The 17,855-nt window shown below is 41.5% G+C and overlaps 1 protein-coding gene across 5 annotated transcripts in view; it reads left to right on the top strand.

The window, feature by feature from the left end:
- Positions 1-11,732: 11,732 nt before the first annotated feature.
- LOC143301424 (F-box only protein 30-like) overlaps positions 11,733-17,855 on the top strand; it is a 32,833-nt gene continuing 26,710 nt past the window's right edge. For all 5 annotated transcript variants that reach the window (XM_076615708.1, XM_076615709.1, XM_076615707.1 and 2 more), the window contains exons 1-2: positions 11,733-11,888; positions 15,608-15,922. In XM_076615708.1, the coding sequence (XP_076471823.1) occupies positions 11,863-11,888; positions 15,608-15,922 (341 nt within the window). In that variant the 5' untranslated portion in view covers positions 11,733-11,862. The remainder of the gene's footprint in view (positions 11,889-15,607; positions 15,923-17,855) is intronic.

Here is a 17,855-nt window from a genome sequence, read left to right as displayed (position 1 = left end):
ATTGTGTCCTGCACCTGAAACAGGTATACAAACAACTGACTTCATTGTGTCCTGCACCTGAAACAGGTATACAAACAACTGACTTCATTGTGTCCTGCACCTGAAACAGGTATACAAACAACTGACTTCATTGTGTCCTGCACCTGAAACACGTATAGAAAAAACTGACTTCATTATGTCCTGCAGCTTTTCCCATTTCTACTAAAAATATGACTTTTTTAGAGCTATTACGCATACTTAGCAACAATGGAACCTGAGGAAAAAGATTTGTTGGAGCTTTTCTATTTTAGCGAGGGGAGGGAGGGGAGAGTATAATGGTTGGCGTACCTTCCACCAAAGCAACAGATGTGAGCTGAAACTGCCCTCGTGACATGGCATCATTTCATGTTTTCACTTCCGTGCATGTTTCCTAGGACAAGTGTCGGGCACACACACTGTGGACTGGAGGACACACGCTGTTTCCACTTTGTATCACACGCTGTTTCCACTTTGTATCTCACGCTTGGCCAACGAACAACAACAAAGGTTGAAAACAACAACACCAACATCAACACAACGCAATACAATTCAACACAATGCAATGCAATGCAATACAATACAATACAATACAACACAATACAATACAATACAATACAATACAATGCATCTATGTAGGCGTATTATGTATCACACAAATCTTCGAACTAAAGGAGCTGCCTCGCTCAAAGTGCAGGATTCTAAGCTGAACGCTGTCTAACAAAAAGACCCACCTCACTCAGACGTATGTCAAAACCATGGCTGTTTTGTCCTGGCCGTCTTGTCCAACATTCTCCGGTCGCTGTCTCTGCGGAGTGTGCTGGCTGCAGTCCGCGTTTTATTGTGGTCAGCGTGCCGTCCTGCCCGCTCTGCTGGTGAAATATTCATAACACTCACTTCAGCGATGTCCAGGGCGACAGCAGAGGAAGAGCTGTGTCTGCTGAGATTCAGGTCGTCTGCAGCCAGGGCGTACGTACGTATGTGTGGAAACATGTGACAGGAAGTTTGTCGGGAAACGGTTTCCTGACATCCTGTTCCCGTGCTCTTGTGTTTTATTGTGACGAATGAGTTTCAGTTTCAGTCACTCAAGGAGGCGTCACTGCGATACACCACATCTGCAAGGCAGATGGCTGACCAGAGGCATAACCCCACGCGCTTAGTCAGGCACTGAGTGCATGCTTATATATATATATATATATATATATATATATATATATATATATATATATATATATATATATATCTGAGCAGATTTCTTCTACATAATTTTGCCAGAGGACAACACTCTCGTTGCCATGGGTACTTTTTCAGTGCGCCATGTGCGTGTTGCACATGGGACCTTGGTTTATCGTCTCATCCGGTTGACAAGAGGCTCAGTTTGATTTTCCAGTCAAACTTGGGAGACTGAAAGGGCGAGCGGGATTCGAACCCACACCCTCACGGACAAAAAAGAATGGCAGCGATGGGATTCAAACCCACGCCCCCGAAGAGACTGGTGCCTTAATCCAGCACCTGAAACCGCTCGGACACGCACACACACACACACACACACACACACACACACACACACACACACACACTGGGCCCAACAGCCCCCATCCACTCAACGTTTTTTATCACCCATCCACTGTACCTGCCATGACCCTAACGACCGCCGCTCCAGGGTTAAAGAGGTTGTTACCTAATTTTGACAGCCACACAGCACTGCAGCCCTCACAACACTGCGGTGCTTGACAGGACCATTAGGGTCTCCGCTGACAGTACATGCCCCAACAGGCGGCACTCTTTGAACCGCCATCTCTATATTATTCAACCTGCTGGACTGGGTTTTTTGTTCCCAGCAGAGGTTGCCAGTAACCGTTACGGACCCCAATGCCCAGTGTCACCAACAACGAAAGAACATCATTTATTTATCCACCAGGACCCGAGGAATCACCTCCACCCCGACCTCAGTGGGGAGACACACACACACACAGAACTAGACAGAGATGTTATAATTCTATATATTTTGATTTTTACCTGCTTCTGTTTGTCTGTCTGTCCTTCTGTCCGTGCTTCTCTCATTGTAGGTCTCTGCCTCTGTGTTGGTCTGTCTCTGCTTCCCCCCCCCCTCTCTCTCTCTCTCTCAATCTCTCTCTCTCCCTCACTCTCTTTGTCTCTCTCTTCCTGTCCTGACTGATTTCGCTGATGTCATCAACACATGAAAATATGGTTTGAAATTTCAGTATGTTTTTATGCCGAGCGTTAAGAATTAGAGATGTAATGCTTTCAAAGCACACCATCCTTTTTTCATAATATTATATGAATCCATATCAGTATTTGTATTTGCCAATGTCTGATTTGTTACAGATACCTCTTCATTTGGGGCTATGGCATTGCCAGGAATAAACCAATTCCACTTTGACTTCTCTTCCTGTCCCCATTTCTCTGCACCCCTGTCATCGAGCCAGGCACGGCGTGACGACCTGCAGATCGACATGACACAATCAACATGACATGATGCACGTGCAGTGACAGTCCCTCACGACGACTGCAGCCATGGGTGGCGGAGACCCAGGCCACTGTGCTTGGCTGAAATGAGTCAGTTGTATTGTGTTGTGTTGTGTTGTGTTGTGTTGTGTTGTGTTGTGTTGTGTTGTGTTGTATTGTGTTGTGTTGTGTTGTGTTGTGTTGTGTTGTATTGTGTTGTATTATATTACTCTTTTTGTCACAACAGATCTCTCTGTGTGAAATTCGGGCTGCTCTCCCCACGGAGAACGCGTCACTACATTGAGAACGCCACCTTTTTCTTCTTCTTTTTTTCCTGCCTGTAGGGTTTGTTTGTTTGTTGTTTTTTGTTGTTGTTGTTTGTTTTGTTGTTTTTTTTGTTTTTTTAATGTTTTTACTATCGAAGTGGATTTTTCTACAGAATTTTGCCTGGGATAACCGTTTTGTTTCCGTGGGTTCTTTCACGTGCACTAAGTGAATGCTGCACACGGGACCTCGGTTTATTGTTTCATCCGAATGACTAGCGTCCAGACCACCACTCAAGGTCTAGTGGAGGGGAAGAAAATACTAGCGACTGTGCCGTGATTCGAACCAGTGCGCTCAGATTCTCTCGCTTCCTAGGCGCCATCACTCCACACTAGAAACTTGTATTGAAATTATTGTTAGTGTCGTTGGTTGTCAAAAAGTGGCACGGCCCTCGTGCCCCAAAACACACACAACTCTGTCTCGGACAGTTCCCGACGTGACCGAGAACTAAGTGATCTGATGCATGAAAACGTACAGTCGGAATGGTGTGTTTTGAAGAGTCGGCCAAGAAAACGGATTATTTAGTAATTTTATGTGTTCAGTCAAAGACTTCAACCCAAACGCCTGTGAAACTGTTCGGAAAGGAAATCCTTATCTAATACAGCTGGCTTCGCTGTGTGATGCTGTATCCAAGTAGTTGAATGAGGAAACACCGTGATGAGGCAGACACAATAATTGTACATACTTCTGTTTTGCATACCACATGTCCGCGTGGTCAGAATCCATGTCATGAAAATGTGTAGCCTGCAAGATGCGCAAGGGGCAAAGGAGTTGCGCATGCATGCGCGAAGGAGAAGGCGGTCACTATTTTGCTCTGCAAAAATTATGGGTTTTGTGTGTGTTTGTGTGTGTGTGTGTGTGGATACTTTGGCCAGTGGCCGATTCAACCCCCCCCACCCCCCCAAAAAAAAAGAAGAAGAAGAAAGAAAAAGAGAAAAGAAAGAGCGCAGTTGGAGTGAGCAAGCCTGAATGTAACAGGCACTTTGCTGGTGAAAAAAACTATCGTGTTCATGGAGAACTTTTCCACACATGTTGGAGAGTTGGTGACCGAGTTCACTGATCTCTCCGACATTGGTTCTTGCCTCCCTGCTTTCACTTTGAAGCACTACCAGACTTCACCGCTATCGTTTCTTCTGCACGGTTTGTTTGTTTGTTTACGTTAACATTAACAAGGTAAGCAGATATTTTTGTTATTCTTCTACCTTACTGCCTCCACTAAATTCTAAAACCTGCCAGCGAAGAGTTTTGCAAACAGGTAAACAACTGCCATTGGCAACTGAATGACTTGCTATTTAGAACGTCAAACGAAACACGGGAAAAATCGGGTCCAGAGTACATGTACCTCATGTACGATACAGCCATTGAGGACAACTACTGTATCGTGTGTTTTGACTGTGAACGGTGGGTCCATTTTAGCTGCTCACACTAAACAGGGAAAGTGAACTCCTGGTGGAATGCCCGGCAACAGTATTCAGTGGCAAAGTGAACTCCTGGTGGAATGCCCGGCAATAATATTCAGTGGCAAAGTGAACTCCTGGTGGAATGCCCGGCAACAGTATTCAGTGGCAAAGTGAACTCCTGGTGGAATGCCCGGCAATAATATTCAGTGGCAAAGTGAACTCCTGGTGGAATGCCCGGCAACAGTATTCAGTTTCAGTTTCAGTTGCTCAAGGAGGCGTCACTGCGTTCGGACAAACCATATACGCTACACCACATCTGCCAAGCAGATGCCTGACCAGCAGCGTAACCCAACGCGCTTAGTCAGGCCTTGAGAAAAAAAACCCCAAAAAAACAAAAAAACAAAAACAAAAACAAACAAAAACAAACAACAACAAAAAAACGGGGGAATAAATAATAAATAAGCTTACATAAATAAATAAATAAATAAATGAATAATAATTATAATATAGAAAAAGGTAGTAGTAATAATAATAGTAATACTAATAAAATGATTAAAAAAATAAATAAATAAATAAATAAATAAATAATAATAATAATAAATAAATACATAAATAAATAAATAAATAAATAAATAGATAAATAAATAAAACAACAATGGTGATAAATAAGCGAATAAATGTAAAACATGAAGACACACATTCACACACACACCCACACATGCACAACAGAAATGCACCAAACATGCAGTTTCACAGATATGAAAGCACCGTCAAATACATATAAACGTACATGACCTCCAACACACACACACACACACACACACACACACACACACATTACCTTGCACCTCCTCTACCCCCCTCCTCCACACACTCATTTCTAGTCAACGTATCGCAGCTTCCACGGCACACACACACACACACACACACACACACACACACACACACACACACAAACACACACTCACAGAAATGAACACTTACTTGTACAAGCACACACACATACGCCCATATCTCCCACCCCCAACCCCCCACACATATATACAAAGATATATATATATATATATATATATATATATATATATATATATATATATACGTTCCAATACCCTGTTGCTCCCACAGTGTAGGCATGCATATACTCACATACCTCATCCTCTACCCCACCTCCCCCCGCACTCCCACCTCCTCTCTCTCTCTCTCACACACACACACACACACACACACACACACACACACACACACACACACGTACACAGATCTCTCCTGACACTTGTGTACACTTACACTCTCGCGCATTCACAAACGCACTCAAAAGCACAGACCCACACATCCACACAAACACACACGCACAGAGGCTGCCACTGACTGGCCGCAAGAGGGATGGGAAAAGATCTCTGATGCCAAAAACGTGGCGTCTAGTGTGTTGCTCAGTCTATTGTATTTGGAAAGGCCCACAGAGACTCTGTTCCGTTTTGAAGAAATTTGCGCAAGGTTGGTTTGGAAATGATGCCGATATTTGTTTGATTTGCAAAGCATCGTGCTCTACCTTTCATGTTAGACTTGCGGCCGCTCCCTCTCTCTGCTTTTATTTCTTTGAGGCGATCGATGGTGTGATGGCCTTGTACCTGTTCTTTTTGGTATTCTTTGATTTTTCTGAGGATTTCCGATTTTCCTAGATGTAGGCCGCTCGTTGGTGTTGCGTTACAAGCAAGTCTGTCAGCTCGCTCATTTCCCTTAACACCTGCATGTCCCGGGCAGTATGACCATGTGAGTTTTTTAATCTGAAAGTTGCGCATTGCCTTATGCCACTCTGGGCTTCCCATTCCGTTTTCAATTTTCTGTATGAGGTTCATTGAGTATTCAGTGGCAAAGTGAACTCCTGGTGGAATGCCCGGCAATAGTGGCAAAGTGAACTCCTGGTGGAATGCCCGGCAATAGTATTCAGTGGCAAAGTGAACTCCTGGTGGAATGCCCGGCAATAGTATTCAGTGGCAGTGTGAGAAGTGTCAATCAGAGCATTGCGAAAGGGAAACTGAAACTGAAGCCAAAATTGACCACATGATCAGAGTGATCCAGAAAATGGAAGTAAGAATTGACAAACTGGAATCAGAACATACGGCACAAGTCTGGATGAAAAGATAGAAAAGATGGTGGGAAAGAAACTGACTGAAAACCTTGGACGAGAGGAGAAATGGGGGAAAAAGGAAATATGATGTGATACTGTGGACGAGAGGAGAAATGGGAAAAAAGGAAATATGATGTGATACTGGTGGGTTTGAAAGAAAGCGATGGGGAAACACAGATAGAGAGAGGACACAACAAACCTGAAAAAATACTGACCAAAATCGACCCAATATTGACCAAAACAGAAATCCTTGATATCACAAAATTGGGCCGCATGCAACACCGACGTAGACTCTTGAAATTCAAAGTAAAAGACGAAGAGACCAAAGACAAAATATTAAAGAACTATCACAAACTGAACAAAGGCAAGACAAGACAAGAAGATAAACTCCACTTCAATCCAGACTATACCCTTGCAGAGGCAGAAACACAAAGACCTAAGGCAGACATAAGACCGCATCGCAGCATGGGATACTGACCTTATAATCAGAAATGGTCGGATTGTTAAAAGACTGTTGAACATCGCTGGTGGAAGGGATGGATCTGCCCCTTCACAAAAAGCTGCAGACGTGGCCTCGCCAGCTGACCAGCCTGCAGAGTGCTTGAGCATGAGGCAGCAGGATTGTAATGTAAACAGTTTTTGTTTTAAAGCACCAGTTTTTCCTTTCTCAACTGCTGTTAGTACAGGTTTGAATAATTTCACTGTTACTTATACAAATTTGGATATTTTTCAAAACAAAAAGGATGAATTGTCAGCACTCACAGAGGAAAGGATGTCGAATATTGTGGCGTTGACAGAAATTACAAGCAAAAGCCAGAAGGAAGTAAATTTAACTGAATATCACATCCCAGGTTTCGATTCCTTTTTAGATACAAAGCCATCACAAGGTGTGGCACTCTACTTTCGAGATGACCTCCATGTCCATCAAGAAAACTCACAGATTACCTCAATGTCCATCCAGAAAACTTAGAGATGACCTCAATGTCCATCAAGAAAAATCAGAGATGACCTCAATGTCCATCAAGAAAACTTAGAGATGACCTCAATGTCCATCAAGAAAACTTAGAGATGACCTCAATGTCCATCCAGAAGACTTAGAGATGACCTCAATGTCCATCCAGAAAACTTAGAGATGACCTCAATGTCCATGCAGAAAACTTGGAGATGACCTCAATGTCCATCCAGAAAACTTGGAGATGACCTCAATGTCCATGCAGAAAACTCAGAGATGACCTCAATGTCCATCCAGAAAACTTTGAGATGACCTCAATGTCTGGCCAGAAAACTTTGAGATGACCTCAATGTCCATCCAGAAAACTTGGAGATGACCTCAATGTCCATCCAGAAAACTCAGAGATGACCTCAATGTCCGGCCAGAAAACTTGGAGATGACCTCAATGTCCATCCAGAAAACTCAGAGATGACCTCAATGTCCATCCAGAAAACTTTGAGATGACCTCAATGTCCATCCAGAAAACTTGGAGATGACCTCAATGTCCATGCAGAAAACTCAGAGATGACCTCAATGTCCATCCAGAAAACTTGGAGATGACCTCAATGTCCATCCAGAAAACTTGGAGATGACCTCAATGTCCATCCAGAAAACTTGGAGATGACCTCAATGTCCATCCAGAAAACTCAGAGATGACCTCAATGTCCGGCCAGAAAACTTAGAGATGACCTCAATGTCCATCCAGAAAACTTAGAGATGACCTCAATGTCCATCCAGAAAACTCAGAGATGACCTCAATGTCCATCCAGAAAACTTGGAGATGACCTCAATGTCCGGCCAGAAAACTTAGAGATGACCTCAATGTCCGGTCAGAAAACTTAGAGATGACCTCAATGTCCATCCAGAAAACTCAGAGATGACCTCAATGTCCGGTCAGAAAACTTTGAGATGACCTCAATGTCCGGCCAGAAAACTCAGAGATGACCTCAATGTCCGGCCAGAAAACTTTGAGATGACCTCAATGTCTGGCCAGAAAACTTGGAGATGACCTCAATGTCCGGCCAGAAAACTTGGAGATGACCTCAATGTCCGGTCAGAAAACTTTGAGATGACATCAGTGTCCAGCCAGAAAACTTTGAGATGACCTCAATGTCTGGCCAGAAAACTTTGAGATGACCTCAATGTCCGGCCAGAAAACTTGGAGATGACCTCAATGTCCGGCCAGAAAACTTAGAGATGACATCAGTGTCCAGCCAGAAAACTCAAAGATGACCTCAATGTCCGGCCAGAAAACTTAGAGATGACATCAGTGTCCAGCCAGAAAACTCAGAGATGACCTCAATGTCCATCAAGAAAACTTAGAGATGACCTCAATGTCCATCAAGAAAACTTAGAGATGACCTCAATGTCCATCCAGAAAACTTAGAGATGACCTCAATGTCCATCCAGAAGACTTAGAGATGACCTCAATGTCCATCCAGAAAACTTAGAGATGACATCAGTGTCCAGCCAGAATACTTACTAAATGATACATCGTTTCAGGTGAGTGTTTGGTGCCAGGTCTCAGATAACTCTGGAAGAAAGACCCTTATTGGTGTAATTTGAAGGAGCTCCAACTGATGAAAATCATGATAAACTGTTTGAGTCCATTAAATCAAGTTACATTCAAAAGTATGACAATATCTGTATCATGGGTGACTTTAATTTCCCTAAAATAGACTGGACAACCAGCTGCTCAAGCAAAACAGATAGTGATTTTGTGGAAGCTGTCAGAGGTATATCTGATACAATGTGTTGAAAAACCCACAAGGCGTAGAGAGGGACAAAGACCTACAAGAAACGATCTGACATTTGTCAGTTCAGAGGAAGTAATATTATCTGATACAGAACATCACAGTCCTCTTGGAAAGAGTGACCATGACGTCCTCTCTCTTTTTTTTTTTCTTTTCTTCTTCTTCTTTCTTTATTTTATTTTATTTTATTGTATCTTTTACTTGTATATGAAAAATTAAAAAACCAAAATATCAGGAAAAACCTCAGCAGTATTAACTGGAGCCCTTTGAACAATATGATGCTACAGTGGAAGAATGTTGGTCATAATTATGTTAAAAAAATGATGCACCACAGAGGCCAATACACATAAAAGAAAGTAAAGTGCCATTATCAAACTGAGTAACACTATAACGTGGATGAACAAAGCATTGTTGGAAATATATACCTGTTTATATAAAAGAAATATCATGCTCTTTTAACCTTTCACTTACATAACAAGGAATGCCACCGACAAACCATTCATTAAGTATTTAAGGACAATTCTTCGAAAAAAAACGTTTTAGTAACAGAATTGCACCTTACTGGAATGCACTCATTATATGTCTTTACATGTTAAGAGAGTTACCCACTGTTAACACTGACTTTCGAAAATCTCCTTGGACAGGTAAAGTATCAGCAATTTGACCTATATGATGAATTATAAAAGTTATTAGTATTACTCCTGATCAACTGCACTGGCAGCTCCAATTGTCAGACTGGGGCACTAAAAAACTGCAAGGCTTATGAAACGTCCCAAGAACTGAACTGAAGTTAACTTTGATTTCTTGCATATACAACCCCTGTCCCCTTGTCAATGGACTGGTTCAAATCGTATCTCACTGACCGATTCCAGTCTGTCATTGTTGATAATTTCCAAGTGAACACGTTAAAATCGAATATGGAGTCCCACAGGGATCTGGCGGTTTTAGGCCCAGTGCTCGTCACACTGTACACTGCTCCTCTCGCTGAAATTATCAACCGCCATGTCAGTCATCATTCTTATGTTGATGACACTCAACTCCAGAAGAATGATACCCCTGAAAAATTGTCGTCGCTCTTGCAAGAAACATCTAACTGCTTCCTGGACATACAAAACTGGATGATTCTAAATAAGATACAATTGAACGCGGACAAAACTTAAGCAATGATCATAAGAACTAAACAAAAACTGTCTTCCATTACAATTGACACAATCAAACTTGGCAGTACATCCATCCCTCTCAGTTCCAGTTCAGTCAGGAACCTCGACATTGTCCATGCAAAAATTTATCAGTCAGACATGTTAATCCTGCTGCTGTCAATTGCGGCGCATCAGTTCCATCCGGAAATATCTGTCCACTGGCGCAAGGCGCAACATATAGACTTGTCGTTTCTCTCATTCTCTCTCGCCTTGACAACTGTAACCGTCTCACTATCTGGTTTGCCTGCTTCATCCATTTAGTCCCTTCAGGGCATACAAAACTCTGCTGCCCGACTCGTTCTCGGCTCAGAAAGAAAAGATCTGAGCACATCACTCCTCTTTTGCAACATCTCCACTGGCTACCTGTCTCACACAGAATAAGGTACAAGATCAGCACTCTGTGTTACAAATCTATTCACAAATCTGCCCCTTCCTATCTCTGTGGCTGCCATCACCTCTACACTCCACCTCGTTCTCTGCAATCGGCTTCGGATCCACTCTGTTTACGCATACCCAGATTCAAACACTCGACTGCTGGCCGCCGTTCTTTCTCTGTCTCTGGACATGGCCTTGCAATTGAAATGAACTTCCTCTTTCTCTTCGTCAAGTCTCCGCACTCAGCTCTTTCAAGTCAGGTCTTAAAACCCACCTCTTCCCAAAATAGCCTCCCTTCCTTGCCGCTTCTTGTCTTTAGTTTTTCCAGTTTTTGAGTTTTGCATGCGTGTGAATGACTGGTGCGAAAGCGCTTTTGATTTATTTCTGCACAAGATTCAGCGCTATATATATATATATATAATAATTATTATTATAATTATAATGGGCTCAAATAGGTCTGAACACAATAAATTTTCCAGTCGTATTTCTCCGTCTCCAACATGGGTATGACGATTGCGACTTGGGTTTAATAAATTAACTCCACTTTTCTATTCGTCTGCACCACGGCCACGGAAAATAGGGAAACTTGCAATGGCCTGGTAGAAAATGTAGCATGATCAAACAGCTACTCGATGGCTTCAGTTCCACACACAAGATAACCGTTTATGGCTTCCTTGAAATAAGACATAAAATGATAAATAATGATCAATCAGACGAATGGGAGGGGGTCGAAGGGTGAGCTTATTACGTCAGATTGATCAGATTCTGTCTCTCTCTTCCTGTCTTAGTCACCTCCCCCTTGCCCACCTACCCCCCCACCTCAACCGCCCCCCTTTTCATTCGAATATACAGAACTGTCGATTTCTAATTAATACTAACAATCATCATCATTATGATAGGAATGATAATAATCCAAATAATATTAATAATATCATTTATTTTCAGTCTAATATCATCATCTTATATGAACAGACTATAAATAAATAAACGAACGATTACGTCAGATGTTATTTTTGGAAGATTCTCTCAGAGAGAGCCAACTAAGAAACGAGCCATTTAGAAGCTGAGCTGAATCAAGATAATGGCGAAGTTGCGGGTGCGGTGCTGAAAAGAGCGTGGAACGAGCAGAAAGGCTGGTCGAACAGTGCGTGGCTGGTAGTGCCAGAAAGCCAAACAGTTCGTGGAGAAATTGACAAATTCTGTTGGAATGATCGTGTCAGGATTTACCCTCAAGTAAGTTGGGTTGATGAGCAGGCTTACCTTGTTAGTTTAGAAAATTCTTTTGGCAGTTCGATTGTTTTGTATCCCTTGGCCCACCAACAAAGGTTAAGGGGTGCTTATTTCAACAAACATTAAGTTTCACAGCTTTTTTTTTCCCGGCGTCTGAACTAATGTGATAGTTATGCCACTCATTCGCAGCTTCGAACCAGTGGAGAATTTGAAGCCGGGGAACTTCATTCTGTCAACTTGTTGTTGGAGGGCGTGGTCGCTTTCAAAGTGTTTACCCTTTTCGCACGTTTCATATAAATTTTACCTAAAAGGTAGCGGCAGGGTCTGTTGCTATATACCTCCATGGTTAAAGGGAAAAGGTGGAGATCATTTTAACATGTGTCATGTGTATCACACCATTCCACGTCAGTTTCCAACAGTTGTGTAACATGACGACTGGAACAGATTGAGGCAGTAAGCCATTTGATATCGAAAGTTAAAATATAATTATTAAGAGGTTTTTTTGAAGAATTTTATTTAACTGATACAAACCTTTGGCTCCGTTGGAAAGATCAGCTAGTGCGGCTGCAACCACTGAAGTTATGGAAGTAGTAAACTAGTAATGGGCCAAATTCAAAGCAGATCTGGTGGTTGCATATGTAATATTATAACATAGCAGTCCCTATACCCTCTTCCCTATCCCACCCTCCCCTTTTCCACCAAGTCATGCATACATACCCTCTTTCCACGTGGAAGAATGCACACACACACACACACACACACACATACACACACACACAGTGGAGTGATGGCCTAGAGGTAACGCGTCCGCCTAGGAAGTGAGAGAATCTGAGCGCGCTGGTTCGAATCACAGTTCAGCCGCCGATATTTTCTCCCCCTCCACTAGACCTTGAGTGGTGGTCTGGACGCTAGTCATTCGGATGAGACGATAAACTGAGGTCCCGTGTGCAGCATGCACTTAGCGCACGTAAAAGAACCCATGGCAACAAAAGGGTTGTTCCTGGCAAAATTCTGTAGAAAAATCCACATCAATAGGAAAAACAAATAAAACTGCATGCAGGAAAAAATACAACCCCCCCCCCCCAAAAAAAAAATGGGTGGCGCTCCCTGGGGAGAGCAGCCTGAATTTCACACAGAGAGATCTGTTGTGATAAAAAGAAATACAAATACACACACACACGCACACATGATTATCCTTGTATCTGCCTGTCTATAATACCTGTCTGTCTTTCTAACCTTAGACTCTCTCTGTCCTTCTGACTCTCTGTCGACTGTTACCTTTACCCTGCTGTCTGTTCTTGTCTGCCTCCCGCCCCCCCTCTCTCTCTCTCTCTCTCTCTCTATCCATCTCTATCCATCTATCTATCCATCTATCTATCTCTCGTTCTTACTGTCACCCTTTTCTTCCTGAATTAAGTTAATGGTGTAAGGATAGCGCATTGTATGTCATAATTGTGTCAGTATCATACAATATATTTATAGCTATTACGTTCGTATTGTTTTTGTTGTTGTTTTTGATAAAATTTCTTGTGTGTTACTTATAATTGTTTATCTCTTTATTATCCTCTCCAGACCCTCACTTCCCCCACTTATTCCTTTTATATCTTTTTTTTCTTTTTTTTCTCAGGGCAGGTTGTAAAAAAGCTGTATACTATAAGCTTATTCTTTTACCCTCAGTACAGATCATTTTGACTTGACTTCACACACACACACTCACACACACACACACACACACACACACACACACACACACACACACTCACACACTCACACACACACGCACATACACACACATATACACACATACACACACACATACACACACTCACACATACACACACACATACACACACACACACACACACACACACACACACACACACACACAACGGTCATTTAATACATGTTTAAAAGCACACACAGATAGATTCATGAGCATCCCCCAGCTGGATGACAACGATGGTCATCATCGATCTCGATGGACACACACCACCAAAAGCCCACTTGTTCATAAAGGTTAAAAAGGGTCATTTAATACATGTTTAAAAGCCCTCTTGTTCATAAAGACAAAAAAAGGTCATATAATACATGTTTAAAAGCCCACTTGTTCACAAAGGTTAAAAAGGGTCATTTAATACATGTTTAAAAGCCCACTTGTTAATAAAGACTAAAAACGGTCATATAATACATGTTTAAAAGCCCACTTGTTAATAAAGACTAAAAACGGTCATTTAATACATGTTTAAAAGCCCACTTGTTCATAAAGACTAAAAACGGTCATTTAATACATGTTTAAAAGCCCACTTGTTAATAAAGGTTAAAAACGGTCATTTAATACATGTTTAAAAGCCCACTTGTTCATAAAGGTTAAAAAGGGTCATTTAATACATGTTTAAAAGCCCTCTTGTTCATAAAGGCTAAAAAAGGTCATATAATACATGTTTAAAAGCCCACTTGTTCATAAAGGTTAAAAACGGTCATTTAATACATGTTTAAAAGCCCACTTGTTAAAGGTTAAAGACGGTCATTTAATACAAGTTTAAAAGCCCACTTGTTCATAAAGGTTAAAAAGGGTCATTTAATACATGTTTAAAAGCCCTCTTGTTCATAAAGACTAAAAAAGGTCATATAATACATGTTTAAAAGCCCACTTGTTCATAAAGGTTAAAAAGGGTCATTTAATACATGTTTAAAAGCCCTCTTGTTCATAAAGACAAAAAAAGGTCATATAATACATGTTTAAAAGCCCACTTGTTCATAAAGACTAAAAAGGGTCATTTAATACATGTTTAAAAGCCCACTTGTTCATAAAGACTAAAAAGGGTCATATAATACATGTTTAAAAGCCCTCTTGTTCATAAAGACTAAAAACGGTCATTTAATACATGTTTAAAAGCCCACTTGTTCATAAAGGTTAAAAACGGTCATTTAATACATGTTTAAAAGCCCACTTGTTCATAAAGGTTAAAGACGGTCATTTAATACAAGTTTAAAAGCCCTCTTGTTCATAAAGGTTAAAAAGGGTCATTTAATACATGTTTAAAAGCCCACTTGTTCATAAAGACTAAAAAAAGGTCATATAATACATGTTTAAAAGCCCACTTGTTCATAAAGACTAAAAAGGGTCATTTAATACATGTTTAAAAGCCCACTTGTTCATAAAGACTAAAAAGGGTCATATAATACATGTTTAAAAGCCCTCTTGTTCATAAAGACTAAAAAAGGTCATATAATACATGTTTAAAAGCCCACTTGTTCATAAAGGTTAAAAAGGGTCATTTAATACTTGTTTAAAAGCCCTCTTGTTCATAAAGACAAAAAAAGGTCATTTAATACATGTTTAAAAGCCCACTTGTTCATAAAGACTAAAAAGGGTCATTTAATACATGTTTAAAAGCCCACTTGTTCAGGAAGACATCTGAACACAGTGGTTGCAGCCCACAAACGCAGAAGAAGAATTCGAAGTAGTTTACTTTTAGTTAAACGTGTTTCATATCAGATGCTACTGGGTTGGTTTGTTGTTGTTTTTTTGTTTGTTTGTTGTTGTTTTTGTTGCTGTTGTTTTTGGTTTTGGTTTTCTTCGGAATTGGATAATGATGGGTTTTTTGCTGTTTTTCTGTAGAATTTAATTAGGATGCTTTCCTTTTATTATTATATATTCTAGATATTAGTTGTGCCACTTGTGGACACTATAGCCCTACCTGACGTGTTTGTTGAGACAGAAACGTCCAAGAGGAACACTATTACTGCTCTGCCCTGGACCATGAGCACTGCGTTGCCTGTGTCAGCCGCGCATGCAAGGCATCGCAGTCGGCTGGTCAGGTGACCAGCTGTGATGTGGTGGAGTGCCCCCGAGGCTGCGGCCAGCGCTATCACGGCTGCAAGGAGAGCGAGCATGTGTTGCTGTGTGCCGAGGAGCGGGTGGCATGCCTCAACAGTCAGCATGGCTGCCCCACCCTTCTGCAGCGCAAAAAGCTGGCTGAGCACCTGAGTGGCTGCCCTGCCAGCATCGTGCATTGTCGTGCTGAGTGGAACAGGTCAGAACTTGGATGAATGAATGGATGACGGGCGTATTAGCCAAGTGGTCAAAGTGTTGGACTTTCAGTCTGATGGTCCCCGGTTCGAATCTTGGTAACGGCGCCTGGTGGGTAAAGGTGGAGATTTTTCTGATCTCCCAGGTCAACATATGTGCAGACCTGCTTGTGCCTGAACCCCGTTCGTGTGTATACGCACGCAGAAGATCAAATACGCATGTTAAAGATCCTGAAATCCATGTTAGCGTTCAGTGGGTTATGGAAACAAGAAAATATGCAGCATGCACATCCCTGAAAATGGAGAATGGCTGCCTACATGGCGGGTAAAAAAGGTCATACATATAAAAGCCCACATGTGTACACATGAGTAAACGTGGGAGTGGCAGCCCACAAAGAAGAAGAAGAATGAATGAATGATATGGATACTTATATAGTGCCTGTCCTCGGTCGGAGACAAAGCCCCAAGCACTTTACAAACACGGGGTCATTTGCACAACAGGCTGCCGACCTGGGCAGAGCCGACTGACAGCTGCCATTGGGTACTCATCATTCGTTTCTTGAGTCATTCAGTTAGATTTCAGGCACGCACACATACACACTCAGACAGACATTTAACGTTTTACGTCTATGACCAGTTTGATTACTTACCCCACCATGCAGGCAGCCATATTCTGTTTTGGGGGAGGGGGTGGGATGGGAGGGTTTGGGGGGGCAGCATGCTGGATATGTTCTTGTTTCCATAACCCATTGAACACTGACAAGGATTACATGTGCATTTGATCTTCTGTGTGCATATACACACGAAGGGGGTTCAGGCATTTGCAGGTCTGCACATATGTTGACCTGGGAGATCGGAAAAATCTCAACTCCACACTTTACCCACCAGGTGCCATTACCAAGATTCGAACCCAGGACCCCCAGATTGAAAGTGCCACTGGGCAATTACACCCGTATGGCAGAACTGGCAGCTTGTGGGGTGAACTAGAAGCTGCTCATTTCTGATGTCCCGGTGCCAGTAAAGGAGGAGGTGGCTGCTGTCCACAGGCATGCACAAAAGATTGCTGTGTGTGAGAGAGTTTGTGTTTGAGTGCGTGCGTATAGAATCACACCTCGTACTTGTCTTTTTCTATGAAAGCAGATTTTGTCAAATTTTGCTTTTTGGGGGTTCGAAGTCTTTTTGTTGTTGTACACGTAATATTGTATACAAAATACTTCTCTCTTTTTTTTCATATAACTTTATGTGATATATTACTTTATTACTATTAGTGTTGTGGTTATATATATATATATATATATATATATATATATATATATGTCTGCATACAGTCATTTGAAAAAGTTCTTATCGTAGGGATTGGTAAAAACAGTAACAACAGCAAACTGTTGCAGCATAAAAAGTAAGAAGAAAAACTTGATAATAGGAAGAAAAAAGACTAAAGAGATACAGAGGACAAGGACAGGAAGATGAAAGCATGACTTTGAATTATAATAATAATAATAATAATAATAATAATAATATTTTATTTTTATATAGCGCTATAATACAAGCATAAGCAAGCTCTAAGCGCTTTACAATCCAATACCTAAAGTGAAACAAGAAAGCATATAAAAAGTAGCAGAAACATAAAACAGAATCATTAAAATTATGAAAACACACTGCATAAAATTCACAAAGTAACATACTATCAATATTACAACTGTTACACTCCAACACTCACACAACACACACACACAGACAAACATGATTAAACGGCTGATATGACAGCAATTTTTACTTAAAATACATGCATGTAAAAAGGAACATAATTGTAATCTGCATGCCACAGATTTTGTAAAAATTGTAAAATAAAATTTTGGGTAGAAAAGCTAAAAGGGGTAAAAATCAGGTCATTCTCCCTTTCGAACCACACCACCACCATCCATCTACCCACCCCCA

This window comes from Babylonia areolata, chromosome 27 (genome assembly GCF_041734735.1).
Source record: "Babylonia areolata isolate BAREFJ2019XMU chromosome 27, ASM4173473v1, whole genome shotgun sequence".
Taxonomy (NCBI): domain Eukaryota; kingdom Metazoa; phylum Mollusca; class Gastropoda; order Neogastropoda; family Buccinidae; genus Babylonia; species Babylonia areolata.
Note: the sequence above shows the minus strand (reverse complement) of the source record. Positions and strands in the feature narration are given on the sequence as shown.